Consider the following 24,111-nt stretch of genomic DNA (forward strand, 5'->3'; position numbering starts at 1 on the left):
GGGGGTAATATTGCACGTTGTGTAGTTGAGTAGAGGGGGCATAGCACAGACACGTAGTGGAATCACTCGATGGCCGGCAATGTGCACTGCGTCATCGTTCTAAGTGTCTCGCTGCTGCTTTTCGAAGTGTTAGCACGATCTCTTTTATTTTATTTGTTTCTCTCGGTTAACAATAATACTAATTTAAGAACACATACACACACGTATTCGATAAGTTTACACAATTGCATTAAAGAAAGACTATCGGTGCTTCTGAAGGAGATGAATATCTAACAAATAACTGTTCCATAGAAAGTTACTGTATTAGACTGATTTGCACGATTACACTAACACGCGTTCCAAGTGCCACCAATTCCATCGATGCTTATAAGAGTACAACATATATTCTTCTTTTTCTTTCTTTTTACTTTTTAGATATTAAAAATGTTCTTCATATTTAGTTGTTAATCTTTCTTTGCACTTTTACTGGTATCTTCGTTATCTTAATCATTCGGTGTACTCGCTATTTTATTTAATCGTTCTATTACACTTTCACCGACTTATCAGTCGATAATGTTAAAATATAATCATTCAACTTGTTCGAGCAATTCTCACTAACATTGTCTTATGACGTGTTCCTCGTGCTGGAGATGTAATGATAACATAAATGTATACATCTTTTGATACTTTCGAATGCGTTAAACATTGTTGCTCGAGTGCAGTGAGTGAGTATCGTGGGAGGTAACGCCTCGGTGCGATCCTCTTGGGGAGGAAAGAACGGAAAGTGGAGTTAACAATTGAAAATGGAGAATCGTGTGCTTGGACCTACGCCGGAGGAGACGACAGCGGCGGTAACAACAAGCTGCGGTATTGGTACATCTTCTCCAGTGGCATCGGCGCCGACCAACACGGTTCCTGGTGTCGGTGGTTCTGGTGCTCTGACTTCAGCCACTTGCACCATACAGAATCCCGTGGTTGTGGTGGCGAGCCCGCCAACTAAGCATCAGCAGCCTTCTGCCGTGCTGTCCACTATCCCTACTGTCCCTACTGTTCCATCCGTTTCCGGTGTCACCGCTGCTGTGCCCAAGATACTCAGCAGAAACATCAACGGCACGCGTAAGTTTCTAGTTATATTAAAGTTATGGTTTGTATGTGTTTAAATGTCAAATGTTTCGTAGTTTTTCAGAGATTATGATATTACATGCTTATGTACTTAAATACATTTGTTGGTATGTGCTTAGGTTTTTATGCAAATATTGACAGAAGTTAATGTTCATTCTTAATTGTTTTTCTGTAAGGTTATCTTGTTTTCCTTCTAAAGCAGAAAAATGGTAGTAAATTTAAATTCTTGTTCGTAACATGTTTGGACAAAATTGATGATTAAGAAAATGATCGCATCGGTTTCAGTTAACTTCTAATGCCGTACTTTCTCTGTAATTTATGTCATAATTTAACCATTTTTTAAATTCGAGTTCCGACATATTTCATAAATACTATTTTATTTATATTAATACACAATCAGTCTAATCACTGTCATAGTATTCTTACAGTATTATAGTGTTTGGTATTAATATCTTGACATGCCTGAATGATTGCTTCGTAAATATTAATTATAAGTAGCAAATTTTTAAACATAATCTTAATGTTTCTTTAAATACCAAAACAAAGATTTTTTAAAAATTGGCTCTTACTGCTTTATCAAAGCAAATTGCATTAATTTATTCAAACATAACGCGTTAATATATTATTGTTAAATAAGTGGCCGATAAATCATTGCACCTTTGAATCTTTATAATTCATGTAAATTTGATTTTTTCGTCATTTAATAAAAAAATATTCATAGTATTCATGCATTTTTATCTGTTTCAATTTTTATTTCTTTTTGCCGTTTACTTATTTCTTTAAAAAAAAACTTGTTACTCTTGAAGTAATGAATTTTTCAAAGGCATTTATTAATTAATAATTATTGATAAAAAAGGATAATTATTTCTTATTTCTCTGATAAAAATATTATACATGTAAGTACTTACATTAGTATCCCTCAAGTCATTATAATTAACTTCCCTAATACATACCAACAGCAAACCTCATCATTCATATTGCAAAATCTCTAAATTATCTTAGAAATTAATTTTGTACAATCTACTGCAACTCACCACAAAATATGATTATTATTAATTATAATTACGGATATTACAAAAACGAACATCTATCGCCGTAATAACCCAACAGTATCTCGATCGTTACAATTATTTATCCCTTGCCTAACCTGATATTATATATCTCAATTTCCTCGCTGAAAAAGTTCCATTTTTACGATCTGTGAGATACACGTATACAGAGCGCAAAGATACACAGTTACGCGCATAGTGTATGTGCTTTGTCTACTCTGGGTAGGAAGAGGCATGACTCAGGAAACGGACAAAAAGCGTCGCGCCGTGCAAAAAGACGCTTTTTCTTCCGCCATCGGTGAGCAACTATTGCGAGAACGGTTTTTGTCAGTTTCTTACAAGACGAAACAGCCAACGGAGGAGGATATAACAGTATAGAAGGCGATCGCGAGCGCTGAGTTGACCATTGCAGACTAAATGGTAAAAAAGCGCTGGTTTCGCGGTTTTGCCTGACGTTTCTCCGAAAGTTGAAATTGCGAGAGAGGATATCTCTCGAAGACGGCAGTTGGTCCACCGGCTGCAAATGGCTGCTCCTTCTTTTTCCACTCCCTTTCTCTTCCTCTTTTTCTTACCTTCCTCTGCCTTTTTCTCAATTTCTGCTTCTTTTGCTCCATTTTTTCCCTCCCTTATCTTGCCTCGTGTCGAAACATCGAAGAGAATTATTATGCGAATCGAATCAGTCTTACGCATTAGAAATTGCTTAGTAATTCCTAAATATGAAATTAGAGAAGAAAGAATTGGTCTCTATTTGTTTCTGCGATGCTTGTATTTTGAAGAATTTCTAGTATTTCAGTTAATGGAAAGATATGATTGTTTGTATGAGGAAGTTTTAATTTTCATCATTGAGAGATCTTCGAACACTTCGGATTGTTATTCGATATATATAATAATGTGTGTAATATTCTACTAAACATTTGTATTCCCTCATAATTACTATCTGATATTTTAAAAAGAATAATGCATGAACAGTTGCAAAGAGTAAGGTATAATGTAAATGTAATATTTTTTTAATTATTTATGTGTCTTTAATTCTAGAAAATTTGTTATTCTCACAAAGAGTAAAAAATCAAAATTAGCTAAAGCAGTGATCGAAAGGCATAAAGATTTTTGGACAAGAAAAGAACATTTAACTGTTTTATTATACTATACTATAATATATAGTTAGGTTTTTGTTACAATAGTAAATGTAATAGTAATAGTAATATGAATTTTTTATTGTTTAAATTTTTTAATGAGACAACTTTTATAAATTTTAACTATTTTATTAATTAATTTTGTGAATTTTTGCTATTGATGTACAACATGTCCACATTTATTTCGATAATAAAGCACTATTGGAGGAGAGAAATACGCATTGTCTGCATAATAGTAATAGAACATTTAAACAGTAAATCTTCGCATACTGGAGGTCCCACAGTACATACATACTTACCTTTTTTCGTCGTACGAACGACTTATAATTCTCGAGAAATAAAAAGGCTAAGTCTGTCTTTTGTTTTTAGATTTAACCTAAGTTATTTTTTATTTCTATATTTTTTATTATTTAGTTTTCTGTCCTATCGAAGTAATGGGAGGAACGGGACGCTACGTTTTCGTGTTTTAATTTCAAACGAACTGAATGACCGTTTGCTTAGAATTAGCATGCCTGTCGCGGCCTATTCGAAACACCGGGATAATTTGGCGCGCTATAAATTTGAGGCCGAAACGCGTGTAAAAACAGCCACTTGCTCACTGCTCTGTCGCTATGCAACTTAACAAAAAATCTTCAACTTTTTGCGGCAAGTTTGCCGGATTCCCGCGCTTACTTAGAACTTATCGAGCCAAGAATTTTTTTTCAAATTAAACGTCTTTACGATAGCAGCCATGGCTCGCATTCCCAAACCTGCCTGTTCTCTTATTTTACGATTATATCCTTTCTTTGTATCATAAACAAAACATATTTAATTTTATCCCTTTGATACCATATCGTGCATATATGGTGTCCTTCAATTAACAATTGCGAAAATGAAATTTAATAATATCTGATATCGGTTGTAAAAGAAATCTTCGATGTTTTAATTGCACCTAATTGTTCCTTATTTAAGCAAACAGATATAAATATTAATCGATGATTGAAAAATTAAGATCGATTAAGTAATTTTATTTTTGGGGTAATAATATTATTTTTATAATATTCATAATATTCATAATCGAAGATGAAAAGCCTTACCTTCATTTCGTATTAAAATATTAAATTTCAAATTTGTGTTAGAAAATTAAAAGATTAAAATTCGCTATAAATAAGAATAATTAAAATGACACTTTCAATTCTATCTTCTAATTTTTTATTACCTTTCTTGTTTAAATTTTTACCAACACAATGTTCATTTTCAAAGGATTGCACAAAAAAAAGGGTTATGTTCTTTCATATCACCGTATCTTCACAAATCGCTCTAGTTCTCGTTCCGGTTTGTCGAATTAACCCGCATTCGAGTGCATCCACCCACGAATCGCACAATTTCTTGATCGTATTCAGATTACATTCAGGCATCTCTTTAACGTCGGGAACAGAGGTATGCACAGAAAACTCGTTCAGAAGGCGTGCAGAGTACACAAACGGAATGAAAGAGCTCGTTAGAATAAGCAGCTGCGTATACGTTGCTAATATTTATATTGATCGGACATTTAAAATGCTAGAAACGAATTCCTATTATACCGAGTATGATGTAAAATATATGAAACCTTTTTTCTTTAACGATACATTAATCAGTTTCCATATTGTAATTCACTATTTCTATAATACAGTCATTGACATATTTAGTTGAACAATTGATGAAATTAGTATCATATCTAGTTATATAGCGTACAAAAATTTCCGTTTTCAAGTCGAACTTAATTCTTAAATGTTAATGTGGGATTTTGAAATACTTAAGATGTTTTACAGATGGTATTCAAGTGCGACACGCTCGGTAATTTTTAATTAGACTGAGTCTCAATTTTTCTCTAGAAAGATTCACATTTACGTTTTACATTCGATTATACCTCAAAGCCTTGTTAGAAAGTTATTTTCATTTCACCATAGCAGTCAAGGATTAAGAAATATTTCTTTCTATTCAAAGACAATCAATCGTTTAGAAAACGGTTTGTCTATCGAAACTCATAAGCCATTCGGTCCTTCATAAGAACGAAGTACATATTCAGAATATTCCCACAAGGAAGGAATCCACCCGACCTTTATCTCGTTCGCGAATAAATTAACAGGCAAGAAATTCTTCAGTCTACCACCGTGAGGGGTACGCTTAAATCCCTCTTATTTTCTCTCATACTCCTATCCCCATACTCTTTCGTTTTTTTCTCCCTTCTTGTTCTAAAAGATTTAATCCCGAAAAGCGATGCGCAGTCGCGCCCTTGCCTTACCTGTCGATCTAACACTCCCATGAAGAACCTAACTAGAATAAAATATATATAAATATACGTTGATCCTCCCGAGTGATACAACCGGACTCACTGGTCCAGCCCTCCGCCTCAAACATATGCATATCGTCACCCTTTCCATCAGTCCGACGGTATAAAAAAAAACTCGGAAGAAGCCTGACCCAGAAGAACGAGGCAGAAAACGAACGAAAAAAAACAAATAGCTCGGAAAGAATTCTTTGTCTCTTCCTCCTCTCTTCCATTGGAACCGTGTGCTCCCTCTTTCTTTCCCGTGGGTTCCTCGACGTTCTATCTGATCTCTTCTTTTCTCAGGCTGTTTTTGCTTCCACCACTTTTCCCTCCACCCTCAGCCCCGTTGGTACCCCCCCACCAACCCTATGATAGAGAAGTTTTTCTGCTGGCTTTTTATCAGTCTTCAACCTTGCGATCCAAGGGAGAAGAAGAGCGGCTGGGTAGCGGGAAACGTACATACATGTATACGAACGCGTACACTTGGTTCGTTTGCTCGTCTTTCTTTTTGTTGGACGACGTGTTACGTTGTGGCTGGAATGTTGTTGAAGTTGGATGAACACGGGAAAACCGTAAAGTTGCTTTTTTTCTACTTTTTTGGTTGGTTTTTTTTTAGCGACAGAAGTAACATTGTTATTGTTGTTATTATTACATCTTTTCGTATGTGTACGACTTTTTATGATTGTTAGAACAAATTATTTGACTGCTTGAGTTGATTTACTTTATAGAAATACGACATAATATGTTTTACCACTTATTTTAGAAAAGTCACGACAATGGAATATATATCGAAAGAATGCAGTAATTCTTTTACTTGATCTAGTCTGAGATAATATAAACATAATTTTAATTCAAACATTTGATATGATTTCAATTCAGCATACTCAAAGATAACGCGACTTAATAAAGTTATCTAACTCACAATTTTTCATTACAATACAATCTCTATGATATCCTAATTTCTTATTGATAAGATTACATTGTCTAGTGATAAAGTAATGTAAATGTGAGGTAGAAGAAAGACCAGAAGTTGAAATGTTGCGTGCGAAGGTTGTATGCATGTGACCAGAAAGTGGCGAACGCTCTCATTTAAAAAAAAATTAGCCCTTGATGTTTTGCTTATAACCCTTTGCTTCGTCTTTACTGGGCCTAAGAAAAAACTTACTAAAAAAATTCTATATTCACAGGATGCCCGTGGGAACGTTTCTTCCAAGGTTTACGAGATTTAGACATTTTTTATATTATCTTTGAATAAATAGAAAGCAAATGTTCTAATTAAATTGACATTATTTTTTAATATTTACATTCTTTTATATTTGCATTAAAGATTAATTTCATCGTTTCATCTACCTGCAGATTGGTCTTTTAATGATATATTGATATTGTAATATTAGAAAATATTAACAATATTCATTGATTTGAAATATTTAATTATTACCCAAAAAATTTGGTTAGTCCAAATTAAATATTTTACTTATTTTCATAAAAATTTTCACAGACAATATTACAAGTATTAATGAGACATGAAACAGATAATCGTTTGTCATTAATCAAACACAATTATTTTTTATCCGTTTCTACAAATATTGCATTTTCATAATTACAACTATTTCTAAACAGATTTCCATTTGATTCTTTTAAGTATATCTTTCCCATCTTTTAAAAACGCTTGCTAAACAACTCATTTATTCTCCTATTATTTTATTCACAGAAAAACATTCATACTTCTTTACTTATTAAGTTAAATAAATAGTTACGAATAATTATACTTTTATTGATTATAATATAATAAGTTTGTCGGCCTGTTTAAAAAAGATTTCTGTCAATCTTTTTAAAATTAATTGCTTTGAATATTCTGAATATTTTGTCTAACCACGTGCAATAATTAGAACAAATTAGATATAGATACTGTTTATTATGTATTACTAAAACGTTCGATTAGTTGCATTCACAATGTCGATTCAGTTAGTTGGGTTGTATCCAGGTAGAAGGATATGGTGCAAAAACGATTATCATGCAAGTATATCGCTAAACTCATCGCTATTTGCGAAGGAATCCAGATTTATCCTGTTTATTCGGTGGAAGCCTGTCGCGCGACTTTTTATCCAATCTGTTTTCGCTACGTGGACGCCGATCTTTTTGGTCGACCTCCGAACTCTTTCATTTTGTTCACCGTGAGTTTCTGCATTTTATTTCTTGGTTGAGATTGTCTATTTTTGTACCATACTACGCGGCCGCGTCATCGTTTCTCCGAACAGAAACTTAGATTAAGTATCTTCTTTTCCGTTCCGGTTACTTTCTGCCAAGTCAAAGAAATGCATCAAACCAGAATTTTTCGAATCGTCAGATACAATTGTTATTTTATTCATTTCACTATCAAACGTATGTTAAAAACAGTTAATATTTGCACGCATATGTACTTTTAGTATTCTTTTTAATTTTTAGTCATGACCACTACGCTAAATATATTCAAATAATCATAAATATATCAGAGATTCAATAGTGCTTATGAGAATAAATTAAGAATATTGTGAATATAAATGTATAGATTAAAAAACAAATCGTATATTTATTAGACCAATATATTTATCGAGTTTAGCTAATTTACATAGTATATTGACTGTCTTTTAAGTATCGGGTACATTTACGAGCGATAAAGTTGTTCGACTGGATGAATCTTTAATTACCTATGTTGCAAGAAAAGAAAATAAATTTCGTGTTTATCGTATAAATTTTTTTGTTCTGTAATTAGCTATCGATATATATGTTCTTAATAGCTGAGTGTAGTTACTTTTATTAATACCAAAATCTTTCCAACAATATATGATGTTGAAACTAAGTCCTTTAAAAACATATTCTACTAATTTACATTAATCATTTAACTTTTTGCATATTTCATTTTGAGTTTCTTTGCTTTTTTCAACGCATACGATGCGAGCATACGTCACAGCTGTTTTTATAATTCACTTTTTTCATATTTCCTTTCATTCCTTTTTACATTATTCAAACTACCTTGGTGAATGTTTATTTTTGCTTTTGATACACTTTTTCTGAAATATTAGCTTCTTCTAAATTCTACCGTGTACTAATATTATTATATTATGAATAATAAACAAATAATAAACATTGATATTACAATAATTTTAACAATTTTTTATCTAACATTTAATAAAGTGATTCTGCAAATGATTCTGCAATATAATACAAAAAATTTATATTAAGTTATATTAGTTAATTTATATTTAAAACTTCATTTAACAGTTAACTTTATTATCAAATATATCTAGTTTTATAGTATTACTGAATACATCGAATATATTTACTTTAATATAATATATTTTTATAATAATTGTATAAAAGTATACAAATTAATTTAAATACTTTGAACGCATCATGGAAGGGTTAATAATGTCAATGAAACACGTTAAATAGCATATCGTACTCGACAGCTTAACCGTTCCCAGCGACGACGAGGAGATTTCATCCCGCTTCGTGCCGCCACCAAATAAAGATTACGTGTCGTGATGTTTTGCAATTTTAACGGACTGCCAGTTTTTTCTCGATGGCGCGGCATGCGGGCACAAAATCAGTCGACCATACTTTAAAATGCACCTAAGGGAGGGAGAGAAGCTTTAAACAGTAGGGGATGGAAAAGCGACGGAGGTTGGCCATTGCAAGAAGGATGGAATTCAGGCCCCACCCTGCGAGCTTAAAAACGATACTCAACCAATCAACTCAATTCGAACGAGGTATTGCTACCCCCGAAAATACCGATTTACGATATGTTTTCTAATCCTGCCTCCTTTGACACACACAATGCTCTACCCCTCATTTTTAAATATCGCAGGGACCTTTCAATGCCTATGGCCGAAACTTCTGCTAATGAATGGGTTGAACAAATTATATAGAATAGTGTGTTGATTATATATGTTCAAATTGGTGGATAAGTCATTGTTAGTTATTACTGTAACTAATAATCATAAGAATTTCGCTAAATTATTGGACAAGAGATGAATATTTTTATAACTAATGTATTAGCCCAATCTACGGTCACAAGAACTCTTTCAATTAAAAACTAAGACAGTGTCAAAAATAAAAAATCCATACGTAACTTAACAACCAAACAAACACGTAAGCCGAAGAAATCGTTCGTTTCCCTCGTTAAAAGGTCTTCTATATTCTATATGTCCTTTCCCCTGGCATCATCTCCCTCTCTCTGGTTGCCTGATCGTTGACCAGCAAATTAGTTTTTTCCTTCCTGCTCGTCGAAGGGGAGTTAACCATTGGTCGGCTGTAGGAGAGGGTAGGCAAAAAGTGGGGATAAGTAAAATAGTATCCTAGAAGAGAAGCTCGATGCCTGGTGCTCGTATGTATCGGGGGGAGGAGCTGAGAAGGGCAACTGTAGGGAACGAAAACGGTAAGGTAAAACTGGCAGATATAGCCCCAACGAAGATGAAGAAGAAGGAAGAATGAAGAAAGGGTGGTGCACGAAGACTAGCAGATTAGAAAGATAAAAAGAGGGGCTGTTCGGTGAGATAGAGATAGCCAAGAGGGATAACCAAGAAACCAAGGGGAGAGACTATGGAGAAGAAGAACAAGAAGAAGAAGAACAGAGACAGGAGGAAAAGCTTTAGCACGAACTAGATAAAGTGAGAAGGGAAGAGTGAGAAAGGGACAGAAAGGTAAGGTAGGGGGATCGAAACGGCGACTCAGTCCATCTGTCCGGTGTTTTGTCCAAGCGGCGGCAGAGGCACTAGACAAAAACCCACCTAACCCTTCCTTGATTACAATGCCAGTAAAAAGCGAAATACTAACCGCTGCTGCTACTGCTGCTGCTGCTGCTGCCGCCGCGCCGCGCTGCCGCCGCCGCCACTGCTTCTTCCACTGGCATTGGTGTGGTGCCGCGCGAGAACGGCCGCTTCTAAGAAACTAGACTCGTTTTTGCGTAGCATCGGAAGAGCGTCCGCACCGTGAGCTATCGAACAAAGAAGCTATAGCACTCGTTCGCTCTCACCCTCGTCTCTCTTCTCTTTACCACGTCCAACCGAACGTCTTTTACCCTGGACCACCCCCCTCATCTGCTGATGGCTGCTTCTAACCCGCTTCTACCTCTTTCTTTGCCTAGCCCCTCCTAGTTTCTCTTCTTCTCTCCCTTCTTCTTTTTCTTTTTCTTCCGTTGCTTCTCTTCCTCGTTCTTCTTTTGTGCGTAGAGCTCGACCAAGCAAAAGTGAAGTTTTTGGGATGGCGTTTAGATCAAAAAATGGAAGATCTCAACTGTCGATTAGTTCATCGTTATGTGAGATCATTGGCATCATTTGTAATCGTAATTAATTAGAAGGAATAATCAATGATGGGAAGTAATGGAAAGCATTTAAAAACTTTAGTCGATTTATAGGGATAACATATGACAAGGATATAGATTATTGACATATTAATAATCAAAAACGTTACATATTACCCTATCAACGCATGGAGCTTACAAATTTATATTATTTATTTAAGCACTTATCACATTTATATTAGGATCAAATATTTTATCTAACCTAGTTTAGGGATGGTAGAGATGGTAGAATGCTAGGATAATGAATTTCATAAATAATAAAACCTAGTTTAGATATTGTAGAATTCTAGGATAAAGAACTTTGCAAATAATAAAATTATTCCATAACATTTGACACTTACAGATCCCAATTTTGTTATTCCACATTAATTTTTAAAAGTCAATTTTATCATGTTACAATGCTTTACGATATGTACGATATAATAGAATAATGGGGCATGCACGTCAAGAATCTCACCTCTGTTCGCTCAAACTGTATATTCCATCCAAGGGCTATTTTCTTAATCCCTCCCTATTCCTCAGTATCATCATGTTTCTCTGTCTCCTGCGAGTCCTTATCCATTACGTTAGAGAATTTATCGATTCTTCTTGAAGCATTTGATGGTGCTCCCAGAGGAAATCTTGTCGCTTCTTCCTCTTTTCCACGTCACACACTTTTGCAATGGCCACACCGATCGATGAAGACTTTCGAGATTGTCTTCTAGTCTCTCTTGAATATACAATATACAGGAATGGGTTTTGTTATTGATTCGATTGTGCAAAGGGATTAGAAAGAGAGAAAATCAACGAGAGTTGTTTTAAGATGGCGTAGGTTGATCTATCTGGATTTATATATCTATTCATTTGTTCATCTATTTATCAAAGTGAGAACTAATTTTAAAAAATTGATACGAGTAACAAACTCTTTAATCTCAAATTAATATGAACTCGCTAAAAGTTTATAGCTTCAGAACAAGTGACATAATGACAGTACGCGTATATTTATAAGTAGGCTGCGAGTTTTCATGCACTTATAGGAAATTTGACAACATAAAAACAAATATAACATATCCAAAATATGATATTTATATAGCAAGTAAAAAAATCTTTGTATAACTTCTCTTTCTTTAGCTATGTTCGTAAAAATTTGAATCTGCATAAATATCCGCAATCTATTGAGAATCTTTTCTTAAATGTTTCTAATATCTTTAACATCATATTTCGACTTCTAAGCACTTCAATAGTGAATCGAATTTAATTACGATTCCTAGGTGAATTCTAATGATAAACTAGCAGGAACAATAAAAAGGAAAACAAAGGAACGGAAAAAGAAAAAACGACGAAGAGAATCCTAAAGATAGCAGAACAACACAGTGTGATCCACGAATTGTTGGCTGAAAAGCAACGAAACGATGGTGAACAGTGGGCATAAAGAAGAAAAGTCGGTGGTGGCGAAGAGACAACAAGCACGCATCGTTCCCAGGGAGGCTGAGGAGGCCACGGTAGGATCAGGTTTTTCTTAGCGCGTCCCTGGTGCGCAGTATTGGATGCTATGCCGTGACGACTTTGCCTCCGACTCGCGTACGTGTTCCTACCGACAAAAACGATTATCCTGTGCCAAAAAAGTTGTTATGTAAATGCACTGCCAGTCCTAGACTGTCGGTCAGAGGTATAGCTACTCTACTTGATCGAGGTGAGAGGATCCTAGATAGAGGAACCATACCATTGCCTGATTACAATGAAAATGACCTGGGTCGAAAATCAAAGGAAATTGAATTTTTTACCTGTTTCGTCTTATATTGATTTACGTTACGATGCTATGGGAAGATTTGTGAGGCGTCATGACAATGTGGAAAAAATATTCTTTGATAAATGTAGTTACGGACATCGAAATCTGTCAAAGAAGAAGATTACTTTTTTTTTATATATTAGCGAATTAATAACGAAATAGGATTCGTGTATTATAGAAGAGGATTAGTGAAATAGGATAGACAAGTAAACATTTTAAAAATTTTGGGATGGGTGACCAGTACTTGTCCTTTCAAGGTAATGTTATCTATTTTTCCAAAAAATGGATAACATATAGGAAGGTAAAATAGCAATTTATGAATTAATGCTAGATAATTAATATCGACCCAATTATTTATTTTTAAATCATTGATTTTTTTATTCAACTTGCCCCGATAAATTAAAGTTATAATTATATTTTCTGGGTACTCCTTAATAAGAGAAGCTGAAAAGGAACGAAGAGAAACCATCAGAAGCTTTATGGTTTTTTGTATTTGTTCGATTTTTTAAAGAATAACTCTCGATACTTTATGGACAGTAAATCATATATGAATTACTCTCATTGATGGGCATTATTGTTTGATTTCTGTGTAATCAAGGGACTCATGAATATTTGAACGAACCCAGCTGCAAAAATCGCTCATGTTTAATTAACGAATGACCATAAAACACTCGAAACTGTAAAGCACGTCTGACCATTTATTTTGTACGAAAGTTATCGGTATCTTGTTATAATTGTACTTGTCGAAGAAGTTAATTACAAAGAAGATTGTAAGTGGACGTTTAACAATATGGATTCAAGCAGAACGTTGGAATGCTAAAAACTAAAGGCAAGCAGTGGCAAAAATTACATGAACGACGAAAAAGTTAATGAAAACTTAAAGGAAATCTGAATTAAAATATAATAAACAGACAGCGCGATGACGTCTTATATCCTGAGATATCTTATAATTCTATAATTAGATTTTAACGATAAATTTTTAGTTTTATACCATTTAAATGTAAATATTGCTTATACTTCTAGTTTCGTTCTCGATTCTCAATCAAACAAGTTTCCTTAACAACCGACTTCTTTCTCTTATATAAAATTAAGGTTCCAAAGAAAGTAAATGATCTTAATTAAACATGTTAAAGATATCAAACTGTTGAAACTTCTACATTACCTTATGAAACCTTATTCGACTAATATATGAAAATATAATGATATGTAGAAAGAATTCAGAGCTTTAGAAAGAATAAAAAAATTTACATTATTTCAATGTAAACTCTCGAAACATATTCTTTTGCACCAATTGAAATAATAATTAACAAAATTTCTCATATTGCATCATAATCGGAACTATGACAATTGAATAATTAAATGTAGCCCTAAATTGTAGATATGCATTTATCTATACCGATATTGAAATAAATGAACTTTTACCGTATAATTTACTACCAGCGCACGTTACGCAGATCGTTTTGTAAGTGAGCACATCGAAGAACGTAAGAGGGTGCGCGGAGGGAGTGAGAAATCGGCGCCTCATTAGAAAGATCCACATATCCCTTTGGTGGGTTCAGCCGAGGCTGCAGGGGCCAACGTCAGAAAAATCTCGCGGAACGAGTCACCCTGCTGCTGTCAGGGACTTACTCGTATCTCGGTCGGTGTATATAAGCGTGAGACCGGGCCTTAGGTTCGTAATAAGACCTGACGGCCAGGTTTTTCAGGGCCCGGCTCTACCGTATTGCTCCGTATCTCCTTCTGCATTTCTTCTCTTCTTCTAGCTTCCTGTCGCTCTCTTTTTTTTCTCCCTCTCTCCATTGCCCTCTCTCTTCTCATCCCTTAAATATCTCCCTTTTTCTCTCCCCCTCCTCCTCCTCTTCCTCCTCCTCCTCCTCCTCCTCCTCCTCCTCCTCCTCCTCATTCTACCTCTCGTACTCGGTTCATCTTCCGTTTCATCTTTCTTCCCTTTGTTTTAATTTCTATCCTTTCCTCTTCGTCGCACCCAGACCACAGGTTTTCTTTCTGGAGGGACACACCACTCTTTCTCTCTCCTGTTCCCCTCCTTTCCCTCTTTCAAGAGCGGCGTCCGATGCCATGCCAGCGGTACCGGTATTAATTTATACGCTGTACGTGTGTGCACGCCGCTTTTTCTCGCAGTTCCTCGAAATTTGCAAGAAACTAGTCGGACACCCTGGCGGCTCGACCGTCTGCCGCATACTGTCCGAGGCGAGCTCTCCTCCGCAAAGGTGAGCTCAGCTCGCCGAACCGGACTCACCAACCAAATGATCGATCAGTCGACCAACAATTCACCCCTCTAATATATCCAGATACAGGGAAATTATTTTTCGACGAATCATCAGGCATCCAATTGCAAGAATATGAATTATGCCAAATATTTGTAGACTTCATAGAGAATATTCTTAATATTCTTTCCGTTGTATATTACTGTTTTTCTTCTATTATTTATGATAACATTAAAGGCTTGTATGGATCATCGGCGATAGGAAAGAATGAAAAATTATTGATTCAACTATAGCATAGAACTATCGAGATTGAAGATTTCAAGTGCAAGCTATGTTCTTTTAGATGACCAAATTTAAAACTTGTTTTATTCATGAATTCTAATAATCTTAGCCATTTTAAAGATACTTTGAATCACAGATGAGATGATTTAATGACTTATTAGATTTTTATTAGAATTTTATTGTTCGATATTATAAATAATCAGAATTGTCTCAATTTTACTCAAGTCAAACGTTTCCTTTTAATGAATTTTTACATAAATCATTTAGTGGTGCAGACGTCCGTACCTCAGAATGAAGCGGAACTACAGCTGTACAGGGTGATGCAACGTGCGTCTCTGTTGAGCTACTACGACACGCTTTTAGAAATGGGTAAAGAAATTCTTTTTTAAATATCTAGTTTCTTTTTAACGTTTTGAAGAAAGAATTAAAAAATACCATATAATAGTGGAAACCTTTTAAAATAATTCGTATTAAAGAGATCGAACCATTTCTTACAAACTATTCTAGGTGGTGACGACGTACAACAATTATGCGATGCTGGAGAAGAAGAATTTCTGGAAATTATGGCGCTCGTTGGTATGGCAAGCAAACCTCTCCATGTCAGAAGACTCCAAAAAGCTCTTCAGGAATGGCTCACAAATCCTTGTAAAGTACCTTAATATCTTAATATCAAATCATTTTTTCGTACATTTGACTAAATCATTTTATCAAACAATTATACAAAATATTTGAAAATGATAAAATTACAAAAATAAGACATATGTATAAAAAGAAACCATAAAAATAAAAATATATTACATCCTGCAAAACATAGATATTATTAATGTTACGGTAAATCGGAAAGTTTAATAATTAATCGAGTTACCAAAATTCTGTTATAGCACTTTTCCAAACACCAGTTGTACCGACAACGGCTACGTGTAAAGCTCCTGCTGGCATAGGATTTCCCTGCGTGAGTCCTAGGCCGCAAGTGCAAAATCTTCAAGGTTTCACAACGACTTCGCAAACAGTAACTCCTACTCCATATGTTTCGTCGCACGTATCTCTAACACCATTACCATGTAGAAGTACTAGCCCTATTGTATCCGTTACAAGTGTAACAGCGCCAGTGGCCTCAACGACATTTCGACAAAGTCCAAGTCCCAATACACCTCTGCCTTATACTACTTCTCACAGTCCTGGTATATTACAGGTATACTTCTAGTAAAAAAAATGTTGCTACTCTTATTCCAATTTTATGAGCAATAGATGCAGCATATATTAAAGATATATGTTGTCCTTAATATTTAATTATTTAAATATTTGATTGCTTCAATTTATACATAAAATACTGAAATATAAACATTTTTATCAATGTATAGTGAATTGGATCGGATTTAGTCTTCTCTGGGCGTTTGAAATCTGTATATTGAAAACTTTATCATTATAAGACACAACAAAACTAATTATAGTACATTTTTCAGACAAAAGACATACATATTTCTCCATACTTGATTGGTCAATAATGTTTTAATAACTTCGTAGTTAGTTTTAATAACTAAGCATCCTGTGTAAATGAGTTATTGGAGAAATACCATTACTTTCAGGTAGGAACATGTGAGTCATCCTGTGGTAGTGGTACAACACCAAGTCCTAGTGGCGGTGGTGGTGCACCTGCGAGTCCAACGCAACCTACTCCAACCCTTTTGCAATCTCAAATACAAAGACTTGCAGAGGCAGCTGAAAGACTTGCCGCTACTATTCGACCCGTTGATCCAAAACCTCATAATGTTAAGAAAAAAATTTGCAAAAATTTAGAAGTAAATATCACTTTTTATACATGCTTAAAATGATCCATAAATTTGATGTAATCGTATTATTTGTAGATGGTAATGGCTATGCCTGATAGTGATCCACGTAGAATGGAAGAAATTCGGAAATATGCAGCAATTTATGGAAGGTTTGACTGTAAGAGGAAACCGGAGAAACCATTGACATTGCACGAAGTGTCAGTAAATGAGGCTGCTGCACAAATTTGCAGGTTCGTACCTGCCCTTCTTACTAGAAGAGATGAACTTTTTCCTTTGGCCCGACGCGTTGTGAGAGATTCTGGGTATCATTATTCAAAAAATCATTAGTAAGTATCTTTAGTTTCTATAAAAATATTACTAACTCTATTACAAGTATTTAGAATGAAAATATTGAAGATTAATGTAGGTAATAGAATTACAAGAGGCAATAGGTAATAGGACTATAAGTATCGTGAATTTTCTTAGAAAATGATCGTCCTTTTTTTGTTAATTTCTTCGAATATACACATATGTATAAGGTTTGTCTTCCTAAAATCAGAATTCTAGTTACAGATCCTTTCTATATTAATTTAAAAGGTATAAATATACAGAGTGTTCGACTACTGTTTCTATATAATTTAAGGAGTGATTCTTAACGCCGAAATCAGACGAAAAGCAAGAATACAAAAATTGCGTTTTCTGTTTTAATTTTTAGGTATTGACAATCAAAAATCAGACAAAATATCCCTGCACGCGAGCAAACTTTCTTACATGAACGAAAGGAGGTCAATCTAAGCAGCGGGGCGCACAGTGATCCTCAATTCAGTCGACATATGAGCGACAGTTTATCTCATATAAGTTGTAGAAAAAAAAACCATGATATTCGGAGACGTAAACAACCCCGCGCGACGTTTCACAAAAGAAATGGTAAATTAAACATTAAACTTGCTTACTCGTGGAAATCCTTAAGAGCATATCAAAAGCCACCCTATAAAATTTCCGAGTAGAGAGGATTAATGTTTCCTCTAATCCTTTGCCTTTGCGAATGTCTACAGCAAAATCACACACGCACCGCGATTGTCCTATGACCAGAAATGTTCGTTACGCATATTTGTAATTGCGCATTTGTTAAACGTTGCCTCGTCAGTAAATAATATTCTGGCGGGGAAATTGGAATCGCGTTGGACTTTCCTATTGATCCATTCTTAACTGTTGAACTTTCTAGATGCTATACAGGTGTAGATTTTCTTCCTTCAATACTGACCATACGGTGTTGTTGCTGACACCTTTTTCAGCAGTAATAATCCTCGTACTCAAATTGGGATTTTGTTGAATACGGTGCAGTGTTCTATCTCCCAGATCCGCGTCGTCGTACTGAATTCGTATGCCAGATAGGACAGGTTTTAATCCCACAGACGCTGAGCTATATTGCAAAATGTCTGTGCGCTGAGTATAGTCCTGTTGGGATATTTTTCGAAGTATAAACGTCGCACTTCTGCATTATTCCCGTCCACCGCAACGTAGCAAAAGTATATATGCGAAAGTTCTATAAATGTATACATTCTATGTACCCTGCATACAACACTTTCAAATATTATTTTGACATTTTGTGATGAAAAGTGAATATTTACCGAAAAACTTATAGTCGATTTTTCAATACTTCCTACAAAATATCAAATTAATATTTTATATTATTCCACGAATATAGTCACAATGTTTGCTTCAAAATAAATAAAAAATGCGATAGTTATGCTTCTTTTCTGTACTAGAGTTTTCTTAGAGTATTCTTCTAATTTTTTCTTTCCACGTTTAAAACACATTACGATCATAAAAACTGAAGACAATAAAGCTTGAATAATTGAGATATTTCCGAAACCCATCTGATAAACAGAAAGTCCACTTTTCCAATGAGCATATCTAATAAATCTCTAGCTATATAAAGTTTGAAGATTGTGTAAAATAGGTTTTTTTAAACACATTTGATGTACAGCCTCTTCGCTTCCTCAATATCGTACCCTTGCTTTCAAAAAGAACTTCTTAAATATCATAACTGTTCCTGAATAATTCCGAGTTATATAAAGAAAATGAAAGCATTGGTAATGAGTATCGTAAATTATTCTTTCTGAATGAACTCTCTATCACTACATTGCCATGTTTTAGCTATTTTGAAGCAAGAAACTAGAACGGTTTTGGAAGAACAAAATCATTCTGACAGTCGATGGGGAACTTTTAGTTGAAAACATTAAGTTAGAGTCTTACTTGAGTATATTGTATATGCAGTGCGCGTACTGCGTGTACTGCAAGAGCACTTGACCAGTTGTTTTGGAAACAGGATGGTAAATCGGTCGAAGAAGAACTGTGTTTTGGCCTGCTCGGTCACCAGATTTAAATCCTCTCGACTTTTACTACTGAGGCACATGAAAACACAATACAGCAAAATTTAGAGAAGAGTCAGGATTTGTTTACAAGAAAACAGGGGACATATCGGACATCTGTTGTAATTTGTTGTATTTTTTGTGAACACTCGCAGCTGAGACAATCGCGGTGCGTGTGTGATTTTCCTGTGGACACTCGCGGAAGTAAAGAATTAGAGGAAACAATACTCTCCATTCGGAAATTTCATAGTGCGGTTTTCGATATGTTCTTATGGATTTCCACGAGTAAACAGGTTGAATGTTCAAACTATCACTTCTTTTGCGAAGCATCGTGCGGGGTTGTTTACGTCTCCGAATACCACAGCTTTCTTCTCTACGACTCATACGAGGTGAGCTGCAGCTCATGTGTCGATCGAATTGAGGATCTCTGTGTGCCCCGCTGCTTAGGTCCTCCCGCTGACCTCCTTTCGTTCGTGTAAGGAAGTTTGCTCACGTGCAGGGATATTCTGACCGACTTTTTATTATCAATAGCTAAAAAATAAAACCGAAAACGCAATATTTTTATTCTTGATTTTCGTCTCCTTAAGTTATATAGAAACAGTAGCAGAACACCCTGTATATATATAAGGATGACTTTTAAGTTACACAGTGTTATAAAAGGTTAACCAAATCTACATGTAGTTTTTAAGCCAATTAAAGTATGATATTCATAATTAAAATGCTTTAGCTTATCCGTGTCAAGGCCACGTGAAAATGGCGAAGAAAACGAACTTGACCGTACAAAACGACAAAAGCTCGAGCTTGAGGGTGAGAATGAAGATGCGACGCAGGTTAGCTCACCTCGACCATAATAATAAGCCATGTACATACAGATTCCAGTTCAGAATCATTATAAACTTGGAACAAAGTTACGGATTCTAATATAAATTGAATACGACATATCTTATATGATACATCAATTATATGGTATAATCATAAAAATTAAATACCAAAAAATTTTCATTATATGTAAAGTTACACTAAAACAAACGTTTTATTAAAAAATTTAATCAACTTAATATAAGAAAAATTATGAAAAAATTTCCTTGGTAACGTACATAATAGTAATTATTAGACAAGTTGAATCAATTTATTATTTTTATGATCAGTAATTAAAGAAATTACTAAGTAATGATTATACAAAAATAAAATCGACGATTTTTTTAAATATTACAAAATATCATATATATAGCCTAAAAAAAAACGTTACAAAATCATTGATGGAATTCCATAGTTATGATCTGATCTGGAATCGTTGGCATATTAATGAGCTGCTGCACTCGCATGAGCGCTAACAACTAACTATGCACCCAGCACGTAAACAATTGCAACACGTAAACTACCACTACGTTGATATACGCGCGAAGCACAAGCAGAAAAGGTCAAGTATAGCTTTTGCATAACATGCATGGCTTTTGTACTAAATGTTTGTATACTTATTATTTGTTAAGTAACAAGTATTTAAAAAACGTTAAATATTTTATAAATGTACATACATATAAAAAAATTCTTCTCAGAAACTGTTTTTCCTTAAGTAGAAGGTGCTTTTTTTTAATAAGAACTTTTTTAATTTATGGCTTAACATATTAAAAATTAAATTACTATCTAAATCACAATTAATTCATACAATGTTTTCTTCCACACTTGTTAGGACTCTATGCTTTGCTCCTGGTGTCCTTACGAGTTGTGTATGCCTGTTATATATATATATAATATTAGTTACAGTAGCGGACAAAAGTTTAAGACGATGATTTGTAAACCGGATTACAAACATCTTATACGCATATTGTTCTTCTATTCGGTTTGTCTCTTTGGAATAACGTAGCTGTATGTTTGACCTTCGTAACCTCAGACAGTCAGTTGTTAAATACAAACAATGTAGGAGTTACAACAGTTAGTTACCGCCTAGCACTTGGAAACAGTGGACATTAGTTTAAGACGATCTGTGTAAAACGTGAGTACGAGTACAGTTTTTGAACATTTTGATTCTGGAATGTCAAAATCATTGTTTAGTGTACCTTTTATTGCTTAAAATTCATTTAGGTAGGAACAGACTATGGGTAAATCAAAGAATTTACTTGAAAACGAAAGGGAACAAATCGTAAGGCTGCGAAAGCAAAGTAAAACCTTCACCGAAATAGCAAATATAGTGAACAGGTCAGAAACAGCTTGTAAACAAGCTTGGTATAAATTTTTAAAGACAGGCATGTATTGCGATCAACCGAAAAACGGAAGACCACGGAAAACAACACCGAAAATGGATCGCCGGATTCATCGATTGAGCGAAAAGGATCGTTTTCGTAGTGCAAATAATATTGCTGCGGAGATAAACTATGAAAACGATACACAAATTAGTGCTAGAACTGTTAGGAGAAGATTAGAAGACTTTAACTTAAGAGGACGAAAACCCCAAAAGAAACCACTGCTGAGTTCTAGGAATCGAAAAAGACGACTTGCATTTGCTAAAGCTCATAAGCATTGGACAAGTGAAGATTGGCAAAAGGTATTGTTTTCTGACGAATCGAAATTCAATCGCGTCTGTTCTGACGGGATACGGTACGTTAGACGTCGAATTGGCGAAAGTTTGAAAACACAGTGCGTTTTAAAAACTCTTAAACATGGTGGTGGCAACGTTATGGTGTGGGCGTGTTTTTCTCGAAGCGGCCCTGGTCCGATATGTCGTATCAATGGAATTATGGACCGTTTTCAATACAAGGACATACTCAAGAACACAATGTTACCTTTTGCACGCAACAATATGAGTGATGATTTTATTTTTCAAAATGATAATGATCCGAAGCACACGGCTCGGGTTGTGAAACAGTTTTTTCAAGAAGAAAATATCACCGTGCTGCCGTGGCCGTCGCAATCACCAGACATTAACCCAATCGAGAATTTGTGAAGCATCATAAAAAAGACAGTACAAGGTTATAAACCGAAAAATTTAAATGAACTTTACTCTACGATTGAAACAGCCTGGAATAATATTACGGTAGATTAATATAAAAAATTAATAGATTCTATGCCAAGAAGATGTACCGAAGGGATAAGAAATAACGGATATTGAACAAAATATTGAATTTAAACAAAAATTGTGTATATTTTTTAACCAAAAATTAATATTTTTTGTATAGTCTTAAACTTTTGACCGACGAAATATTATACAGATTTCGTTCCTTTTTTATAACTTAGCTATTGAGCAAAATATCAAAATGAAATTTTTTTTCTAAGTGTACAAACAAATGTACAATTAGTTAATACCAAAAGTAGAACACCGTATTTATATTTTTTATGGAAAGTAAATCAATTATTTATTTCTTCCATTTCGTCTTAAACTTTTGTCCGCTACTGTATATCGAGTAATTGTTATTAATTATAGTAATAATAATAATTAGCTTTTTTCTGGCTTTCATTTCCTACGCTATATTTGTCACTTCTATTGTCTGTAGCAGTTCAATGTTCTAGGAGGAGTTGGATCTACGTTGCCCTGAAATGGATATAGGTAACTCAACAATTAGAAGACACAGATCTTCAAGGTGATTACTTTGAGCTCAGTAGATAATGCACTTATTAAAATATTTTATATAGATTGCAATCTTGAATATCACATATATATTTTATTGACTTATAATTTCAAAGAAATTAATTTTGCAAGTATATATTGATGTTCAGACATTTGCATTGTTTTAGTCCAGTTTGGAGGAAGAAGAATAACAATGGTATGTTCAGTGCGAGTATCGAGGAGATTAGCGACTCTGACAGTCAACTTTCATTTTCAAATGAAGAGTCTTCATCGATACACGTAAGCAAATGAATTGCGAATGTATGTGTACTAATTATTTCAAGTTGACAAATGGTCCTATTTACAGGACACTAATGAAGTTGAAGCAGATAATACAGATAAGGAAAGTGATTTCAATCTTAAGGTAGTAAATTTTATTTAAATTGATATATGTATTTTTTACTAATTTCTGAAGAAACATATATATAATGATATCAAGTTAAATAAATAATAATTAGTAAATGCTAATTTGGCTTTCAATTTGATCAAATATAGGTAATAGCTTCACGGGGAGATAATATAATTGCTGTGGCAAATCCTGCATTAATGGAATGTAATCATCCTATAAAAGAAGAACCAACAGACGAAAAACCAACGCTGTGATATTGTTAAAAAATTGTATTATCATAGTTGTCTCATTCTTAGAAACATTTTTCAGCCTGTATTAGAATTAGTATTATTATATGTACTTGACCACTGTCGTGTTATTTCCTATAACATAATTTTTATGTTGGTTGTTGCTACACAAGTAAAAGTTTTGCATTAAAAACTATTTTAAAATCAGAATTAACAGATAATACAATGGGTTTCATAAAACCAACAAAAGTATGTTAAAAAATACGGCGCTGGTCATTATTTGATTTTAATAAATTCTTCGTACTTATTTTAAGCTACAAAAACACTTTTAGATGTTGTATATACTATTAATTTCTTTAAATCAAAAGCGTGTGCTGACTGAAATATAATTGCGTATTGTATAACATTAAAATTTGTAAATATACAATGAACCTTTTTTATTCAATGTATTGTATTTTTAAAGCAATCTATACATTATCATATGATTTATGTAAGTTAATAAATACGTATGAAAGTAATTACTTTATATTATTGTAAATTTCCAAAAATATATAGCTTTCGAATTCTATATTCTTGAGCATCTTCATATTTGCCACTGTTA

At 34.2% G+C, this 24,111-nt stretch overlaps 1 protein-coding gene across 10 annotated transcripts; it reads left to right on the forward strand.

The window, feature by feature from the left end:
- Positions 1-66: 66 nt before the first annotated feature.
- On the forward strand, positions 67-24,028 carry LOC132906339 (NGFI-A-binding protein homolog). Of its 10 annotated transcripts, none has more exons than XM_060958451.1 (11): positions 71-1,095; positions 15,457-15,558; positions 15,697-15,834; positions 16,071-16,381; positions 16,776-16,988; positions 17,055-17,305; positions 20,061-20,163; positions 22,838-22,908; positions 23,063-23,174; positions 23,255-23,298; positions 23,430-24,028. In XM_060958451.1, exons 1-11 carry the CDS (start codon positions 783-785, stop codon positions 23,431-23,433), a joined length of 1,662 nt encoding a protein of 553 aa, XP_060814434.1. In that variant the 5' UTR covers positions 71-782; the 3' UTR covers positions 23,434-24,028. The 10 variants fall into 10 exon arrangements, 7 of the variants coding, with proteins under 7 accessions (XP_060814437.1, XP_060814436.1, XP_060814435.1 ...); XM_060958449.1 differs by having other exon boundaries at positions 80-1,095; positions 22,841-22,908; positions 23,242-23,298; XM_060958447.1 differs by having other exon boundaries at positions 81-1,095; positions 23,242-23,298.
- Positions 24,029-24,111: the final 83 nt, after the last annotated feature.

Source organism: Bombus pascuorum, chromosome 4, assembly GCF_905332965.1.
Source record: "Bombus pascuorum chromosome 4, iyBomPasc1.1, whole genome shotgun sequence".
NCBI lineage: Eukaryota > Metazoa > Arthropoda > Insecta > Hymenoptera > Apidae > Bombus > Bombus pascuorum.

Bases quoted from the DNA above. Each gene is read 5' to 3' on its own strand.
- LOC132906339 (XM_060958447.1), top strand. From the start codon at position 783: ATGGAGAATCGTGTGCTTGGACCTACGCCGGAGGAGACGACAGCGGCG. The intron at 17,306-20,060 runs GTAAGTATCTTT...AAAATGCTTTAG, and splicing joins CATTATTCAAAAAATCATTA to CTTATCCGTGTCAAGGCCAC. The intron at 20,164-22,837 runs GTTAGCTCACCT...TCAATGTTCTAG, and splicing joins AGAATGAAGATGCGACGCAG to GAGGAGTTGGATCTACGTTG.